The sequence below is a fragment of the Pipra filicauda genome, unplaced genomic scaffold, assembly GCF_003945595.2.
Source record: "Pipra filicauda isolate LSUMZ 115617 unplaced genomic scaffold, ASM394559v2 scaffold7_size6619720_pilon, whole genome shotgun sequence".
Classification (NCBI taxonomy): domain Eukaryota; kingdom Metazoa; phylum Chordata; class Aves; order Passeriformes; family Pipridae; genus Pipra; species Pipra filicauda.
In genome coordinates this window covers 3,908,707-3,929,027 of record NW_024104976.1, presented here as the reverse complement: position 1 = coordinate 3,929,027, position 20,321 = coordinate 3,908,707, and the positions used below count along the sequence as shown (strand labels likewise).

Sequence of the window (20,321 nt, the reverse complement as noted above, 5' to 3'; positions counted from 1 at the left end):
TTATTTCATATTCTGCAGTGATTAATTAATGTAGCTAAATTCATAGGGAAGGCTTTCAGCTGTGATTGCTGCAGTCTTTGAATTCTGAAACCGAATTCTCATAATGAAATAGTCGTAAGCTATGAGTCATTTAGGAACAGTTTCTTTAGGGAAGCTGACTTTCAGGCAGAGAATCTGTTTGAAAAATTTCTTTTTCAATAATTTTCTTCTCTATTGGGTTTGTCTTCAAATTAGATTTTGTAGATTCATCATTTAGAAATTAATTCATACTCTGTAGTGTGTGCATGCATTCACTCAGTGTAGAACACAGAGGAGAGGCAGATATTCTCCAGACACAGAAAAATTAAAGTATCTCAACAAATACTTACAGTGACATCTTTTTTGGAATACGTCAGTTCTGCTTATTAGGAACAGTGGAGTGTTTGTATCCCATGCCTTGATTATAATTTCTAAAATAATTTAGAATTTCTTTCCTGAAAATTCATTTCTGTGAATTTTTGATACTACAAGTCAATCACACATATCTGGTGTGAAAATGTAAACACAATGGTATGAAAATACCACCAAAATAAGCACATGAAAACAACTGAATGCTTTCCAACACTTGCCCAGTTGTATTTTACAAATAACACTGAATCCATTTATGTTAATTTTGTGTCTGCTGGCTGAATTTAATACAATAATTTAATATTCTCCACATATTTGTTCAGCTCTTTAGATTTCAAGGGATTTGTAAGAAATGTATATTTAATTCAGACTAATATGGTAATGGTAAATTATTATTCTGTTTTCAGTATTTGCCCACAAATTTGATTTCTACAGTCACTAGCATGAGAATACCAATGAAAACAGGTAAAAAAGATTAGAGAAAAATAATGAAAATTATTGGTTTGTTATTTCTGTTCTGTAAGCTTCTCAAGTAATTCAGTAGAGTGATGCCTCCCTAAGCCAAATGGTAGCATTTGCACATGCATTTCTTGAATTCCTTATGAAATCCCTTGGTTCTTTTAGCATACAGACAAACTTTTAACAATTACTTACAATGCAGTAAAATATGTCTTAGGGGGATTTTCAGTGATGGAACATAGGTGACATGAGGAAATTTAAATCTTACTGAAGTCTAGATTTATTTGTATTGAAAAGATTATAGATAGGGAGGAAGTAATTTGAAAAATCTTTTCATATTTTGTTGCTGGGACTGGTTGAACCTCTTGGTGATGGCCCAATACTCATGAATTTATTATTTGGATGTAAATTTAACTCCCTAGAAGAGACAAAAGGTATGAATAACTATGCACATCTAGTTCCATCTCCAATGTGTTTGCTTTGGTATTTTAGTAGTTTCCTGGGTTCAGAGTCCATGTGAAAAGGAAAGACCAGTTCAAGTGCTGTGTTCTTAAATGTAGGAGTTGTTTAAATATGACATTAGACAAAAATTAAATTATTTTAGATAAGTTGCTTTAGGTTTCAGAATGACAGCTAGTGTTAGCTTCTTGTATTTATGTATTTAATTCACACATTACTAATTCCCTTTTTTGTCAGCTATTAGCTGTGAAACACTTTGAGAAAAATTTAAGTCAGTTCCTATATTTGGTTATTACATTTCCATCCTAGAAAACAAAATAAAAAGGGAAAAAATCTCTCTCTCAACCCTTATGGAACAGTTATATAAAACTGTCAGTCCTGAGTATACTTGTTAACTTGAAGTGCTGTCATATCACAGGCTTCTCTAAACATATTTGTTTTATTCAGGTGCACTTCAAATGGTTCCCATGTAGTAACTGTTCCTTGGAGAATGGAAAATTTGTTCTCCAATTAATCTTGCTGCTCTTCCCTCTTTCTTTTCTCCTTTATTTCTCTAAGTGTGTGTATTTATATTTGCTATCTTATCAAACCAATACAAATGGAATTGCAGTTAGAGTTTTGATTGCATCAGTTGTTGCAGAGAAGTGAAACTGCAGAACCATCTGTCAGTTGACCAAGTTTAGCTCAGTTGAATTAAGAAAATTTTCTCATAGATTGAAAATATCTTTTTTTTTTTTTAAATGGAATATTTACTTCCCTAGAAGAGATTATAACAGCTTTTAAAACAGCACTGAAAACTCTTCCTTATCAAGCATTTTGATTACATGAAATGTGTGAGTTCCAACTGCTTGTGCTACAGAATTGCATAGGCTTGTATTTTGATTCATAACAATGTTGAAAACAGTCCTGTGGTCTAGAGTTAACATCCTTTCCTCTTATCTTCCACTTGACAAATTTTGATATAGCAAGTAAATATCTCTCTGTTAAAAGCAGTGAGACATTAAAGTGCACTGTGTAAAGCTGTAGATTATAAGGGTTGGCTTTATCAGCTTGCCTGATTACTTCTAGTGCGTGCAGCTAAGAGCCCACTAAGAGCAGTAACTGACCTCCTTCACTAATTCAGTTATTATTCCTTTATAGGTGAATTTCAGGGATAAACAGTTAAGTGGGTGGTGATTACATTATACACCAAAATGTGTGCCATTTTACGGTAGAATAAACAGCTTCAGAAAAAGATGAAGAAAGTGCTTCAGGGAAAAAACCCAGCAGCTGTTTACTCCAACCTTTCTGAATTCACAGAGCCACAAATGAAAAATTGTGGAATTCTCTTTGCATTTTATCCACAACAATGTTATGTAGCAGGAACCACCTCATCTCTTCATTATTTCTCTTTTTTATTTGAAAATGAGTCTGCTGATATCTTCTTACATTAATTTTTGTTAACTGGTTATAGATTCTGTGTTTTAAATGTCATCTACTGTTGACACTGGGCCATACCTTGCAGAAATATAGTTAAGAAGTGCTGTGTTGACTTACACATATGAGCGGAAATTTCTGAGGAGGGCAGTATTATACTCAGATTAAATCCTCTTTAATTTGTTTGAAGTTACTGGTGCCACACCTGATACTATTAAAGTTACAAAGCCTGAATTGTTTAAGAAGTCACTTAATGTCTACATTGATACTTACATTATAAAATGTTTAATTATCAGCCTAACTTTTCACATGGAAAAGTGGTTTTGTTAAGTTGTGACTTAAAAAATGTCCCCACCAAGATGTCCCTCTGCCATGTTCTGCAATGCTTCTCAGCAGGATATGCACTAACAAGATAACTTGGGTCCAGCCCACCCTGATATGATCTTAGTGGAGCGTTGTTAACTCTCTAAAGGCTGTGCAGATTTTCTCTAAATGTCTACATATACTTATGACAAATCTACTTTTTACTATTCAAGCAAGAGGATTGAGGGTATTGAAAGACATCCTTAAAATCTCATCTAAATATCTCCCATAAGGGTCTCCTGGAAAGAATCTGGATTACCTGTGTGGAGTCAGGCACTACATTTTTAGAAGGCTGGCATCAACATTCCAGCTACATGTCCTTCCTTTCTCTTAGTTATTTCTTCCCTAAGCAAAGCTGAAAACCCCAACCTGTGTAACTAGAACCACTTGTGACCAAAAGCAATGACAAATCTGTATCATTACAGAACATTATGTGTATTATTGCACAACATTATATTATATATATGTATACCTAATTTATTGTATTTCTTAGGACACTGAAATGTCAAATCTTACACTTATAAAACAGCCAGATGCTAGACAGTGCAAATCTTACTTTAATATATTATAAAGTTATATAGTAAGCCCACTGCATGGGCTCCACATGCAGATAAACCCAATAGTTACATAAATAATATCAAATGACAAAACTAGAAAGCAGTTTCTGCATACTTTATTTTACAATTCCTCACTAAATATATTTACAGGACACAGAGTTTGCTTTAGTGCAATACATAGTAATGTTGCATAAGTACAAACTGTTGAACATTTCTAAAAAAAATTAAAGAAATAAAGCACTTAACTGATGTTACAGCTAAGTATGTAAAGCAACGTTATAACTCTGAGTGAAAATGCTCACAGCATCTTTTCATAAACAATTTCTAGAAACAAACCACAAACCAACATTACATATCCCAAACTACCAACCCTTGTACAGTACCATATCATTTAAAAAATGACTTTTTAAAAGCACATATACTGTACTGTACAGCAGTCTGTTCTACAGATACTGACTTACTCTTTTAATACAAATATGATATTACCATGGCAGTTTTGAAGAACAAAGTTATCTCAAGATATCAAACATCAGTAACAAACTCTGGTAAGCACAGCTTCTTGAGGACCTGCTTAAACAGCATTTCTTCACAGTGATATTTATGAAAGGTTGGAAAAGAGATTAGCATAAAATATTTCCATCCTTTTTCAGTTTTTATGCAAAAATCATTACTTTATATTGGTAATTATAAAATTACAAACACTTTCTATAAGTAACTGCATCTGTAGTAATGATAGAAAAAGTTATCAGTAAGACACCTAAAATGAGGCTTGCATAAAATGACAGTTTGAAGAAAACTAGGTACCTCATTTTTAAAATAATGGTAAAGGAGGTAACTTAATTTAGAATAAGCAACACAGTAATTTAACAGAGACAATCTATTAGTCAATTAAAAAAGCTAATTATTTATTAATAAATGTTAAAAAATAAAGGAATTGTGATGAGGTGAAATCAACATTTCAAAAGATATGATGAAACATTTACTCTTAGTTTTGGCACTTCATTGGAACAATTACTTTACCAAAGACCAAAATATGTATAAAAGATATACAGCTCCTTGACATACCTTGCAAATATAGTACATAAGTACTGGCAAACACTGAAAACATAGTTAGTTAAACATTCCCACAGATTTGCACATGCATGCACTATTCAGACAACAGCATTGTATTTATGTTCTGGCGGTGACAATCTTGCATTACTTGGGGATTTTAGGCCGTTTCTTCAGCAGATCTTGTTTCTGTTTTAAGTCTTACAAACTCTTTAGCAACTTCGTCATTGTTCCTCTGAGAAAGTATTCGAAGGATGGTGAGCCCAGTCTCGTCTACTGAGATGTTTCTCAGCAGGGGGTACCAGGAGGCACAGCTTCCTTTCTCGGCCATGGTTTGCAGCTGAATGACCGTCATGCCGATGATTCGGTCTTCCCGAGCAAAGCAGTAATCTTTCACTGAGAGGTGAAGCTCGTAGGCTCCTGGCTTATCTTCGTTACTCAGCGTGCTGTGTGGATGAAAAAATGTGAATTTAGAACAAGGAGTTGAGTTTCATTCCCCCAAGGGATGAATTCACTGTAGAAATCTTGGAAAAATTAAAGTGATAGTGGTAGTTTAACTTTGTAGTTCCATTTTGTTGCAACAAATATCATTTAGTTTTAAACTTCCCACACAGTTAACTTTTCAGATGCTACTGGTGATGTAGCTTCTGTTCCCACTGATCTGAACAGGAACAGAGAATTTGTTCAATGTCTGAAATAGGCAGGTACCTTTCCCTAGAAAGCACATAAAATATTCAACTAGTTCTACAACTGTCAGCACCTCAACTTTAAATCAACTGCAAAAAATATAGAGAAAATCACTGGCAACAAACATCAAAAGTAGCTTTGTGGTCAGACACAGTGATTGAACTCATTCCCAGTCAGGGCTGAAGGATAAGAGGATGAAAATAAATTGGTCTCACTTAAAAAAGGAGAGGAGGAGTAAACATTGAGAAGTGCTGTGAGAAGTACTAAATTTAGAACTCCAGGTTAGGTGAAAGTTTCTAACAGTTTTAAGGATTAAATTATAACAGCATTAGATAAACAGTACTGGTAACAATGTGCAACCCTTTACATATTTAGATAGCTCTACAGTCATAAAGCCCCAGATATGTAGCAGTAAAAATCAATGCTTCAGTCCAAATAACTACTGAGGCCAATGGATTCCGAGGTATAAAAACAGTTATTCCTCTATAGGGAAATGAATTTACATTTTAACCAGGTTTTTCAAGACTGAGAGCTTAGTGGCTGCCATTCATCTTCATATAAAACTAAGATACAAATTAGTAAATAATTTTGAAGTGGTGTCTATATCTATGGATTTTGATGTGTATAGCAGCCTTAGGATGGGTTTTTATGTTCTTACTGATTCAACTGCAAAAATTTGCACAAAATACGCAATTAGCAGACAAAAGAGACTTACAATTGAAAAGTTTCATTGTATTTTGGTGACCAGGTGTTGCTCTTCGTCTTGGTTCCATGTTTTCTTTTCTTGTCACTTAGTTTAGGACCTAACATGCAAACCTCCACAAATGGCCGGAACATGGCTGTTGTTTGCCAGTTTAGATTATTAATTGCCACAACTACCAAGAAAGAAAAGAAACAAAGTTAAATAAAATTCCATTGGAAGAGTTCCAATTAATTACCCTCCATGACTTTGTATAGCCAACAAAAGGTGACCTGAGAGCTTTCCTACAGGATACCAATACCTGGCAAGCCCAGGAGGAGCTTTGCCTGTTTGCTGCCAAGTAAAGATGTCTGACTACTTTTGAGCTCAACAGTATCCAACACAAACGTATGTTTTACAAATCCTTTACATTTACAGCTTTTTTTTTTTGCCTGCTACCTTCACTGTAATTAAAAAATCAGCTTATACTAATCTCAATGATACTGGGTTTCTCTCTGAAATTCAGGTTGTGCAGAACAAAGACATTTTGTTAAAAAGGCAAATTCTTAATACTTAGTGCAGTCATTCACCACCCAGCTTTGCTGCAGATTTAAATGATATGCAAGCAATACAGAGGATATTTTGACACATTATAGCTCCAGCTTTATAACTTAAATTTTAACTGTCTACACAGAGAAGCACAGACAGTACTTAAGTGCATAATCTGGACTTCTGCTGATGTTGAGAAAGGAAAAAATACATTCCCAATCACCTGAAGCGTACTCACAGCTTCACGAGTACTGCAATACATAACATTTGTTATTTTATTATTGGTACGTTTTACTTAGGATGTAGTGCTTGGGGGGTTTGCTCTTTGTTCTTGTTTTCTTTTTAAAGGTAGCTGCTGGAAACTTACCTTTTACAGTGACTTTATGCTCCCCAGTTCCAGGATGTGTGGAGACATCCACCTGTATAGATATCTCACCCACAGAATTATTAGCAGTTTGAGCTGAAACAATAATTAATAGGTTAGCACATCTGGCTTCAAGAGAAATAGTGGAAGTTGAGTGGTGTTTTCTGTCAAAAAAAGACGTTTCTGACGTGTTTTACATTTAGGTGTGAATCAGTTACAGATTCATAAGTGATTTTGCCACAAAAGTAGCTGGCAATTGCAAATGTTTGTGTAAAGTGCCTCAATAAAATAAAATATCCTGTTCATCTGGAACTTTCCATTTTTGTTGTCATCAGAGGTGTTTGTATCTTGAAATGCAAAAGTTTTGTCAAACTTTGTTTCCATGTGCACCCCAAAAATCTTATTGATAGTATGCATTTGGAAAGTTACTTCTGCATTGTTATTGATTAATCCTTTTCTGGGGGTTATGTCTCAGCAAGGTATTAAAGTTCTGCAGTAGCAAAGACAGAGAGGCTTAAAGAAAAAAAGAGGAAGGTTGAAGGGATGGCAGAGGAGCCAGAAACTTTAATTTTTAAAATTTTTGCTTTGGAGTACCAACAGAGGTTCTAAGTCAACTTGCACAGAAAGATTCTTTAAAAGGATTCTCAGTATGTATTGAAAAGTCAGATTAGAACAGTACAACATAAACAAAATTGGATGTGTTTACTTGTTCTTTGCTTGGATGACTCTGTGTTGAATTCAGTGAGCTGCACTTGTGCCCCAGTGTAATCTCTGCAAACAACAGACTAAAGCAAATTACTGCCCCTTTATAAGGCTACTATTTCTGTGGGTAGCAGAGGAATGACTCTGTCTGCTTTCTATTTATACAGAAATTCCTTAACCACTGGTTCCCCATCAATCTATACGTGAGGAGAATCAAACATACCTTTAGAAGTTTTCCAGCAGTTCATACAGGAATTAAGGAAAGGGTAGGGAGAAGAGTGTCTTATGTAATAATAAAGGGGGAAATGATTTCCCCCCACAAATTAGTTTATACCCAGAATATTCTTTGTTCCTTTATCATACATAGTTGTTTTTTTGTTTGTTTGTTTGTTTGTTTTTGTTTTGTTTTGTTTTTGGTTTGTTTTTTTTTTTCCTTCTTGATTTGCTTGTCAGTGGCTTCCTAGAAAGGGGTTCCACCATGCTTTTTATTCATTGTGTTGGAGTGATCTGTAATTACACTGTCTACACTGGATGAACATTGCAAAGCCAATTAAATACTCTTACCCCAAGTGTTACTGCTTCAGAGAACAAGTTTGTTTTTTTTTTCCTGATAAATCAAAACGTGGAAATTCAGTAATCATTTAACGTGCTCAGAACCTTGAATATTTTTCTGCATTTTCCAGCTTTCGAGTGAGTTTGGCTTGGAATTGTAATAAATCCACTTTTGGAACATAGCCAACAGTGTTTTAGTAAAAATATACAGTGCCAATATCTTAATGTAGTTATAACTGCCATTTCTGAATTGCAGGGTACCTGCACAAATGTTGCTGTTAGATGTATTTCAGTAAAAGGCAGAGGGTTTGGACCACTACTGACATGGAAAAAGGCAATTTATTAGATATCAGATTTTTAATGACAAGCAGTTTGGTTTCTATGACAACAATTAAGTTTACTTTTGTATTTGCATAATTACTTAAAGTTGCACCATATAGAATCTTTAGGATGGTGAACCATTCTTCATCTTGCTCACAATAAATAATATATAATTTTTTTAAGAACTTATATAAAAATTTAGGAATCAAATGGACTAGAAAAGCTAAATAAAAGTAGTAGAATGGCTTTACTTAAAGGGGTAAACAAAAATATTACCCAACTACAGTAAAATTTACTTTTATTTGGGAAGAGAAAGTTTTGGTCAAGGTCATAAATTTAACTCTGATTTTCTTTTCTCTTGCAAACAGTGTCCTTAGGCCATGTATCTGTGAGAAGCATGTTTTTAATGGAGTTACATTTAAGCCACGGTGCTGACTTGTGTGAAAAAGCCTTCCCTTACATTTTTGTGGATTAAATGAAGACAACACCTATAATTCAGAAGGCAGCTTATCCAGGGTAGAACTCCAGTACTATACATACTACATATTTATCTATGGGGTATTCTTGTTGGCTTTGTGATGCTGTAAAGTAAATCAAAGAGAGTAGAGACTGGAGGTCCTGGAGCATTAGTCTGTCTTGTGAAATCCCACCTTTTCAAATTGTTACATAGTGCACAGAATTCAAACTTAATGGGTTCTTTTTGTGGTGGTGAACATTTTTACGAGCAATGCTCTTTATTCCATGGATAGCCTTCCTTCAGCTCTGAAGTTTGAGTTGAACATACTGTAACTCTTCAGTTTTTAATCTTTTGTTCTGATTAAAAAGCTTTCAATGCCAAGCTGGACAGGAGAAAAGAACTAGGAATCTGCAACACTTAAATCTTAGGGACACTGAATGTGTTGGATAAACCGAACATGCTGAGAGAATGAGAAGTTCTTGAACTCTGTCTCAATCACAATTAATAATAATAAGTTACTTCTGAGTGCAGTGGAAGATGAGTTAGGCTGATCCTGAATATCACTGAAAATATCAGCCAGTGCAAATTACTTGTTTTAGCCTCTAGCTTAAAAAAAACCCAAACCAAACCCCCATCAGCAGAAATCAGGAGTGTTGTAAGAGAAAACAATTAGCATTTTTATTAGATAGCTTAGGCAGCAGCCTGTGGATGATGGTAATAGCAGAGTGTGCTGTGTTAACCTCTAATGCCATGTATGATTTTACCAAAACAAAAATCTATGAATCTGTAAGATAAGGCTTGTTCTCTTTCTCCAACTTTTTTATTAACTTATGCAAAGTATATTCTTGCAAAGGTCTTCTAACTGATCTCCCATTCCTTTTCCTAGTAGACCATAATTCACAACACTGCTCTAAGCAGTACCACAAATATATGGTGGGATTAGCCCTGTGTGCACAGTTCTGCTCGATATGATTATAAAGAAATCTGTGCAAAACATCCCATGGTTTTATACTGAAAGCAGCTGACATTAAAATGGTCCTACATTCAGTATTGCTGAGGAAACCTCCTGCAGCAGAATGTCTCAGCCAGCAGAGACAATTTCTAGTGGAGTCTAGAATATAAACTTGATTTCTTTCAGTGACCACCCCATCCACCTTTCTCTCTCTTTCTGACCTGCAGAGCAAACTAGAGATACAATTTTAGGACATTCAATATTTGCTTAGGGCGGCTCTTCTTGATGTTCAAGAACTGTGGCACCTCATTTTAAAGTCTCTGATCTGCCTATTTCTGCTGGGTTTTGTTTTCTTTCTTGCTACCAATTCTTGTAAAGCCACAGCAGGAATTAGTGATTCTGATTGCACTATAGAAAGGTCCATTTATCCTACCACATCTAATAAGCCAGTTTAACTGACAGTAAATATCTAGCCCTGCACTGCAGAGAATGACTGCACTTTTCTTCCTTTAGTGCTGTAATATTCAAAGATTAACAAACTTATAAATTATTCTCCTTTGAAAACCTTATGCACATTTAACTATTGCTGCTTGCACTCTAATCTCTGTTTTACAATTAATTTGTTAGGATATTCATGTGATTCAAAATACAGCATCCTCTCATAGGTCAGCTACATTTAAAGTGCAGTTATTCTTTTGCAGCAAACAAACTGTAAAGGAAAAAAAAAATCTCCTCTAGCAAAAGATGCTTGCTCCTCAGGTAACAAAAAGTCCAAAAAGTCAGGCTTTGATTCCTCCTTATTTAGCACCTGGAATGTCATCAAAGTGATGGCTGTTATAGCCTTAAGGATTTTGACAGAAGACAGACATTTTGGACCAAGGACCAAACCAAATATTTCTTAGTCATGATAATCATATTGGTTACATATGCACAGACAAACAAACTCCCCTGCCTTCTATTCCTTTGTAGGTACCTTTGGAGAAGTGTGAACTTGTGGACTGTTGTGGACTCTGGTAGATAAAACAGCAGAAAATGCAAGAGGAAAAACGTAAAAATAAAACAATCTCCCTGTATTTTCTAGGATGATATTCCTGCTAAAGAGAATCCTAGTGAATCAATCTGTGATTGTGCACAAAAGTACATTACTGTGGAAGGGTTCCTTTGTCCTCCTTGATCCTTTAGCAGCAAGAAGTTTTCAAATGAGGAGTACTTTGGAAAATAACTTCTAGGTTTGCATGATAAAAGACCCCAGCAGAATTAAATGGAATTCACAGAGGATGAACTAGCATAAAATTTAAGAACAGAATTTCAGGCCTTGAAATAGCAGAAGCAGTACATCTGGTGGAAGGTACTTTTCAGCTATTCTGGAAGTTGAGGCATGGAAACTGGGATGCTTTCATGAGTTCTTAAAAAAATAATAGAAAATATTAAGAGTAGTTAGGTTTGGAGGCTACAGGGAGCATGGGTATGCAGCATGGACCTCAATGAGAGTGACAAAAGGAACCTGAGAAGCTGAGGTGATGATTGTGCTGTTCACAGCTCTCAGCTCTGACTCTCCAAACACCACAGTTATGCTGCTGTGAATAGTTAAGAGAGCAGAGCTTGTACACAATTACTAATGTATCATTTCATGATATGGAACATCATCTGTCTTAGGTATTATCTTATGATAGCAATTCTTTCATTTGAAACAGCTTTCAGATCTTTTGATATTCATCTTCCTGTTGGTAGGCTCACATAAATCCTTAAATCTAGAGAAGGCTTTATGTGAGAGTGTGTTTCTCACAACGTAAATGATAAAAGACAGCAGCAAATCGTGTGTCTTGGAGAGTGAGAGAGATGTTAAGGACATGCTTGCAAAACAAGAATTCTTTTTCTGCTGCAAAGTTATCTAGTAGCAAAAGAGAAGAATAATGGAGTGTTTTTGTCATTCTTCACCTGCAGGCATGTTGTTTTTGTTTCATCTAATAACAATTACACCTTTCAATAACACAGATTTAATTCCTTTTCCTTATCTTTTTTCTTTTATTTTTTTTTTTTAATGCTATATTTCAGAAGCATTAATTGATGAAGTGTTTGTGGTCTATGCAGCGCCCAATCTTGTTTATTGGTGCTAGCAAGGACAATTCTAACTATACAGCCATATTTTAAAAAATGCACTTTTCTTCCCAAATGTTTATGAGGGCAATATGCAGATAATCTTTGTCTCTCTGACCTTTCCTCAAACTTGCATTACATACATAAAGCTCATAGGATTTGTTTGGGAAATTGTGTTTTGTACAAAAGTTCTGTTTTATTAAAAAAACCCAAATCTTATTAGTTAACGAAGTAGATTGTTGTTTTCCTCTACCTTCTGCCAAGTTTATAGATCTGTTGAGCCTTAAGTATATGGTTAAGTTGTCAGAGTATATGTATAAGAGAGAGAGTATGTGTATGGAGATGGAGTCAAAACTGGAGGCTTGTGGAAATTCGGTAGAAAAATAAAGGTTGAACTCTGTCACCCAAACCAGCAGCGTGTGTCCAAAACCCAAGGTAGCCTGGGATTCATGGTCTTTCTCAGCTCAGGTCCCAGAGAAGTCAGGAATGAACTGTATCCCTCTCCTAATGCGAGAAGTTACATATGTCCGAGGAAGGAATTGATTCCATTTCTGGAAGCTGGAACCTACTAAACAGTTGACACAGTGTCCAAAAGAGACCAGTGTCTGGTCTCAGGTGCTTGAAAACAGAGCTCCTATTAGTATTTGAAAGGCTTTTATTCTATCTGCATTTATTACAATGTAATAATCTATTATTTGCTTTGAAAGAAAAGCATGAAATGTCCGAATTTATTGAATACGTAAAAATACATTGTCAGAAGTCCTTTACTTATATTTACTATATTTTTTTTTTCTTCACACAATTATCTTCTCATTTTCCATACATTCATGGTTCCTTACAATTACTGAAGGGCTAAAATGACCCCTAGGTTGAGAAGGGACACATGAATTAAATAATTTACTTTATGCAAAAGAAGTGCTTCATTAAAAAGCAAAGGAGTCTAATATTTACCAAGCACCCATCTGACTTTAAATACTAATGTGTTTTTTACGGAACTAATCAGTGCTCATATAATAATAATAACGTAAGAGGAGATTTAAAAAAAAAATGGGATTTTTTGTCTTTTGTTGATCTTGGAATTTTATAATTTGCCAAGGTTACCATGTTAATATTTGGTATTTCTCTCCTTCCAGCTGGCATGGATCTATAATTGATGTTAGGCTACTCACATTGTTCTTTTCTGCACTATTTATTTGAGGTCTCTGATTTCCCCAACTTTCACACTAAATGAAGGTGATTAATGCTTACTGATTTTTTTCAGCCTTTCCCTTTACTTTATACTTAGTCTCTGTATATCTACACTGCCTCCTTCTAATGTCTATGGCTTCTTGTATTTTATAGTTCTGGGGCTGGATGTTCTTTTAAAGACTGTCTTCTTCCTAGACTTTGGTAGTTTCTTGGCTTTCTCCTCTTCTCATCCAGTCACTCATAAAGTTATTGCAAGTGGTAACTAGCAGTATTTTTGCCCCAAAGTAGTCAAAGACAATAAGCTAGAGTCTGGAACAGTTTGTATGATTGTATTAAGTTTCTAAATCTGTGGAGGCTTACATTTGTTTCCTTTTTTTTTTTTTTTTTTATTCCAGCTTTTAGGGTTCAGGATTTCAAGACATTCTTTACCTCTCTGAGAATTAGAAATCTAGCTCTGAAGAAAAACAACTACCTGCAAACAAATCATCATGCATGACATGATTTTATTACCCAAGACTTAGAAAAGCTCACTGAGCACTGTTAACCAGGCAGTAAAAGCAGCTGACCTGGCAATGTTGCCTGTGGTAACCCTGCCCTTCCCTACCCCCTTTGCTCACTAGCTGCTTCAGCATAAAGCTGTTTATTTAAACACTGGACCTATGCTTTGACCTTATTTTCCATACAGGATGTAAGAAGGAAAAAGCTGAACAAATATTCAAGCTTTCACAGTGCCCAATGCTCCAGGAATTACACAAGCTATGAAATGAGCACTTTACTTCAGACAAGTATCTGTCATCTTTTGATTGATGATGCCAATAAAATACATATATTTGTCTGGCGTTCATCTACTAATTTATTAGAAGATAAAAGATTAGAGTGACTCATCGAGTTGTTTTTCACAGGATCCTGAGACTCTGTGATTTAGAGGAAAATCTTGAGTGCATTTTTAACACTTCCATTTAATACAAAGAGTAAGTTAAAGCTGAAATGTTAAGAGAAAAGGAAAGCATGAGGGAAACCTGATTTTATTGTGATAACCACACTAACTGCAACATGTGCTTTGCTTTAAAAGGTTGCTGTACAAATGGTTGATAACTGTTTGTTTTGAGGGATTCTGAGAACCAAGTCCAGTTTCTTGAAGGCTGACTTCAGCAACCATTTATTCACCAGGCTGCCATGAAAAGATTGAAAAGATTTAGAAGGTTTGTATTTGATTAGAAAACGGAAGTAATTTCTCTTACAGATCGCTTGGTGTGACGGAATTAAGGCTGACAGGGGATTCGGCAGCATCTGTAAGCCTCTCTGTACAACTGTACAAAGCCACACTATCAAAATACATTCTCTCCTACTGGAATTTCTGTGGTGTCAGACAGAGAGATTTGAGGCATTCAGAGAGCATAATATAAAAGCAGAATATTACAGTGTTAGCAGAAAGTACTGGTTTGAGTGTCAGAGTGCAAACCCAGTTAAGGCCTTTCCCTTCATCTCTGCCATGTTTTACACAGCAAGGGCTGGAACTGAACAGCTCCACCGTGACCTTCCCTTCTCTGGAGCTGCTGCTCTGCCCGTTGGTGAGAAACACGGATGAGGCAGCTCTGATCTGGGAGGAGTGTATCCAACTGGCACATCCCTCCATGTATATGTATGTGTGTGTTCTGTCCAGCATTTTAACCAGGCAACATACAGGCCTCTTAAGAGATTTATATATGTATTGAATGCTCCACTGATACTAATAAGAAGTTATTTTTAAAAATTAATGACATATAATTGATGGATATCTGTAGCTTGTGTTTATTTTCTTGAAGACTTAGAGGGAACTGATATACAACTTGTTTCTGATTTAGGTGCTTTACTGTGACATTTAAGGAACAACCAGACATTTCCTAATGTAACAGCCTCTTAGGTGAATATTTTGTAAAGATCTTCTGCTTTACCAACAATCTGGTTTTCTATATGTGAACTTTAAAAGTATTTGTTTTCTACCACTATTCTGAATGCATTTATTTTGTTATCAGCATACACTAGAATATTTCTACTAGTTGTAATTCCACAAGTTTCTTCATTGTTATATTTCCTGCTGTTTGTTCCTATACAGAGCTTGCAATTGTGCACTGATTCCTGCAGCTCGTAATGCAGGTCTGGTTTTTTTCTTTCATGAAATAAGGTTGTGTAACACACGATTCTGACCTCAATTTGAAACTACAGTGGATGAAGCAGGGATTATTTCTTGAGTTAAATTCTCTCTGAAGTATAGGTTATGAGAGAACTGCAGGACTTGAATTTCCTGATAGAATACAAGTATAGCTTTCAAAACATGACAGTTGATTGTAAAACAGTTTTGACAAGCAAAAGCAGAAACAAATCTTTCTTTTTGCACTTATAAGAGCTGCTAAACAGTTTTTATTTTCTTTAATCTGATGTCATCTATCTACTTGCCTAAACTATAGTTAACTAGCAGTTTATTATTTTAATGTGATTCCATATATTTAAAAAGGTATTGAGGTTCTGCTTTGCCTGGTACCATTACAGGTTGCAAAGGAACACAGAAATGAATTTTGACTTGGCAGTTGCAAAGAATTTCTCTTCAGTTTTGTTTGTGTACCTTCCTTCCCTGTGTCGGTGACTTCACAAGACGAGTGTGGAGCTCCTGTTAGAGATACTCAATCTCATTAGGTAAATATGCTTATTATATTTTCTTGTTTTCAGATGCATCTTCCCCTTTTGCCTTTCAGTTGTCTGTCACAAGAATGAAGAAATCTGATACAGACCAGCTGATGTGAGAGCAAAGCCTTTTCTGCAGCCTTGTAAACACACAAGTAGGGATTGCAGTATGAGCTCTGTGTTGTGAGATGAATATTGATTTTTCTGCTTAAGTAATACAAACGATTAAAGTCAAGCTAAAAAATAGATTGCAGTCCTGCCACTACCTATTACTGTCGTTTATCTTGCAATAACAGTAGCATTCTCTAATGAGGTTTATAAAACTAAGCTAAGCTGCTGTAAATTTATAAGAAAAAATATTTCTCTATTTCCAATAAATAACCATTTTTGATGCAACAGTGATACTTACTTTGGAGAAAGTAGTGCTAATAAATGAGAACTAATTCAGGACACTGTGTTTGAGGTGCTGTCTTTTTATGTACATTGCTAAAGCTAAAATAATATTTGTTCAAGTGTTATTAGAGTTTATGCTAACCAAATGTAAATATTCACAGCACAGAGTTTATGAAATTACTGAAGATTTAAGGCACTTCCTTAACTACAGGCATAAATCTCATTTTAATTTTGATAGCCTTTAAATTAAGTAGTTTAAGAGGTGAAAGTTATTAATTCAGTAAAAAGGTGACTGCCTCTCTGGTTTTTTAGGAATTATTTTAGAGAAGCTTCTGCAGTTCTGATCTCAGCTTTGAGTAATGGTGAGAAAAATACACCACAGAGCAGGAAAGTTTATACAATAGGCCGGTAGCTATGGATGTAGTTTTACTTCAGCATTCTGAGTCTGTTCCCTCTCTTCTGAAATACAGAAATATAGTAAGAGTTTGCCCTTTGGTTTTTATAGTTTTGCCTTCATTGTGAGAATGTCATTGAATTTAGCTCAAGTTTCCTTAAAATTAGCTTATCCTGCCTGAACTGAGATTTGACCATTTTGTCTAGAGCTATTGTAGGGTGATAACTTGAATAAATACATCAATGTACAAAATATATGGTCATTTGCAGAAGGCTTGGAGCTTTCCCTGATACTCTGGGCTGTTTTACTGGCTGCTTTCCACCTGTTACCCAGTCATGGTGTGTTCTGGCCATCCAGCACTGAACCCCCAGTTCCTGCAACGGAGCTGGGTTTTACAGGTCAGGCTTGGCAGTGTGCTACTATTTTACAACTGATTCCTTCTTGGCACAAAGTGCAGTATGCACAAACAGTTGTTTGGTTACAAAAGATTTTGAAAACAATCCATATTACAGACTGAATTTATGCAAGCATATTATCCTGCAGCTGAATTTAGAGAAAAAACCATGCAGTTTTACAACGTGTTTGTTATTATTACTGTTCAATCTAATAGTGACAATTTACAGCTGACAGAAGTCCAGAGGAAGGAAGATCAGTTTGAGATCTGAACCTCAGGTGATCTACTTGGTAATGGTGTACTTATTCCACAAGATTCTCACTTGGCTGTGTTTTATATGCTCTTTGCAGAGGTATCAATGACCACAGAGCGTGTTAAATACTGATCACTCAGGCTTTGAAATGCAGTTCTCTTCACTAAACTGCCTTCAGGTTTTTAAAAATCCTCGAGGTGTATATCAATGTCCATTTTAAAGACTCCAAAAGTGACCTGCTCCATGAACTGGTTCTTGGCAACATTAGCACCAGTGTATGGTTGAATAAGAAGAAAACACTGATCCAGAAGAATGCGCTTACAACAGGCAATGCAGCATCACCTGACTACCTCCTGGGTAATGTTAAATGTGAAATTCAGACAGGTAGAACGAAATTCATTAGCAGTTTATGATTCATCCTATGTAGTATTACAAAAGTTTTCCTACCAAAAAGTACTGATAATTTATCTGCCAAAGAGAATGCAATGCTGCTCTGCGTGTTTTCCGTGTGTGGGTTGGTATTAAAACAGGACAAGTGCTAGCAGGTTTTTCTTATTTTTCTGGAAATTTTTATACTAAGGGACAATTAGAGATGAAAGTCCCCCTATTGATACCAACTTTAAATCTGTAAAGATCAGAGTTTCTGCAGTATGTAATTTCCAAACAAACAAGTTGAAAGTGTGTGGCAGATCTGGGATAGCAGTAGGGATGCAACTGAAGAGAAACCTCTCTCTCCTTTTGTGCCAGGAAGAAATCTAGGTTTTAATATGATAGCATATGACAGAACTTAAGCTGTCACTAAGTGTGCTAATCTGGTACCTGTACTGTCTGTATGAACTTTAAAAGATAGCAGAAAAATGTTGTCTAATAAATAATTCTCATAGTGTGGTTACAGATTTGTTTTCACAGTGCTGCGTGAGCATTAAATTTACAACTTTCTGCAGCACAGAATTGTTACAATTGAAAAAGATCTTCAGCCATGACAAATCTTTATATGGAGAAAAAAGAAAAGCAAAATAAACCCCAATATTTTCAGTTACTGAAACAGTTACTGCTGGCTTATGTGCTCAGCATTGTCATTTACTTATTCAAACACTTGTCTGCTTTGAAAACAGTCTGTGGTGGTGCTTTGAAGAGGAAAAGTCATCAGAGTAAGATTACAGAAGTTAATTTCCTCATTCCTGTCTGTGTGATAACTTGCTTTTAAAGCATATGTCCATAATGATGTAGTCTCATGATGTATTTGAAAAAGGCAGTAAGAGTTTAGCTTTCAAATATTTAGTGTAGTTAAATCGCCACAGGAAAAACTATGAATCCCTGAATCATCATTTTAAAAGTTAGGAATGGTTTTATTAATATTGTCTATGCAAATTGCTTTGTTGCCAAGAAGTTCTTTAGGAATGTGTAGGCACAAAGGCTGGGAATGGAAATGTTGGTTCAAGCAGTCATCCTTCTTTAGAAATGGTGCAAATCATAGTCTTGGATAATGTGGTTATTCCTACTGAATTTGATTCTGCATCTACATGAATACAGGATGTATCAAGGGCCATAACATACACTTTTACAGAGCTATTATCATGGAATCACAGAGTCCAACCTTATGCTTTGTGTGTGTGTAACATTAACTCCCCCTTCTCACACCAATTAAATAAATTTCTTAGAAAAACTACAGCTTAATCATGGTAAGCGAAAAAGTATTTTCACCTGTGGTTGAGTAAGCCTGATTGTTGTCTGATTCCAACAGTGATTAGAGGAAAAACTAGCATCCACTTTTTTCTAGTCACAGTTATTATTCAATATGCTATTTTCTTTTTATTTAAAATATTCCTTTTTTTCCCATTGCTTTGAGTTTAATTACATCCAACTATCTATTGATTATGGATTGGAAATGTGCACAAATATGAGGGCAAATTTAAGTCCAGTTATACTCCAAGGAAAGTTTCTGCTTTGTAAAGAGGGTCATTTGAACTAAATGCCAATGATACAGCTACAGCTGTGAGGCTGGAGGTCATAATAGATGAGGATTTAATTCTTTTAAATTAGACATTAAAGGATAATGAAAAGCTGTGAGTCACTTCTCCTTAACTTTGTTCCCAGTGGCTACATTTCTGACAATATTGGTGTGCAAATAGAGGCCTGCTAATGTGTGCACAGAAATGAACACAGACCTCAGGCTGAAATCCCAATGAAAATCAGAAAATTCAATTTTGCTGTTCAGGATTTATAAAAGATCTTTACTTATGGCTACAGCCTAGATAATTTTTTGCTCCTAAAGTTACAATAAAGGTATCAAGGTATATAGAATATAAAGGTATAAAGAAAAGCAAAATATACTAGTAAGTCACAATTTTCTGCCTAAATCCATATTGTTAATCTCTTTTTTTTTGAGAGAGAGGAAAAAAGAATCTATTCCCTACATATTAGTTTTACAGCAATTTTCTCACTTGTAATATATGAATTATTAACAGAGATATCCTCAGTTTAATACAGAAATAGTTTAGGAAATCATTCCTTGGAATTAATCTTGGGGCAAGCTGCAAAACTCATGTTTCATGGCTTTTATACTGTGAGTAACATCCTGTACTTTAGAAGTAAAAGCAACTGATTTCCAGCTTAACTGTCAAATTAAAACTCTTCCGATTCTTACGAGCAGGGTGATTTATTATAGATCAGCAAATTGTATTCCTAATTTATTATAGATCAGCAAATTGTATTCTTCGCAAATATACTAAATGGCAGACAGGCCATTTTTACAAATGCCCATTTCCTTCAAAAGAAATTTAGTGAAGATTACTATTGTGCAAAAATTTGCAGTTTCTAGAATAAAGGAAACATTCAGCTTGGAATATGGTGCACATTAGCTATATAAAAGCAGTTCCTGAATGTGCTGTCCTAGATCCATAAGACCTACTTTTGAAAATAGAAGGACTCTTTGCCTTAAAGTATAACCGTGAACTCTTGTCCTCTTTTTGAAACCACAGAAAGTC

The 20,321-nt window shown here is 35.2% G+C and overlaps 1 protein-coding gene across 2 annotated transcripts in view; it reads right to left on the bottom strand.

Annotated features, from left to right (window-relative positions):
- Positions 1–3,623: 3,623 nt before the first annotated feature.
- Positions 3,624–20,321, bottom strand: part of UNC13C (unc-13 homolog C) — a 133,749-nt gene continuing 117,051 nt past the window's right edge. For both annotated transcript variants that reach the window (XM_027736886.2, XM_027736887.2), the window contains 3 exons: positions 6,974–7,066; positions 6,094–6,253; positions 3,624–5,137 (listed from right to left, as the gene is read on the bottom strand). In XM_027736886.2, the coding sequence (XP_027592687.1) occupies positions 4,852–5,137; positions 6,094–6,253; positions 6,974–7,066 (539 nt within the window). In that variant the 3' untranslated portion in view covers positions 3,624–4,851. The remainder of the gene's footprint in view (positions 5,138–6,093; positions 6,254–6,973; positions 7,067–20,321) is intronic.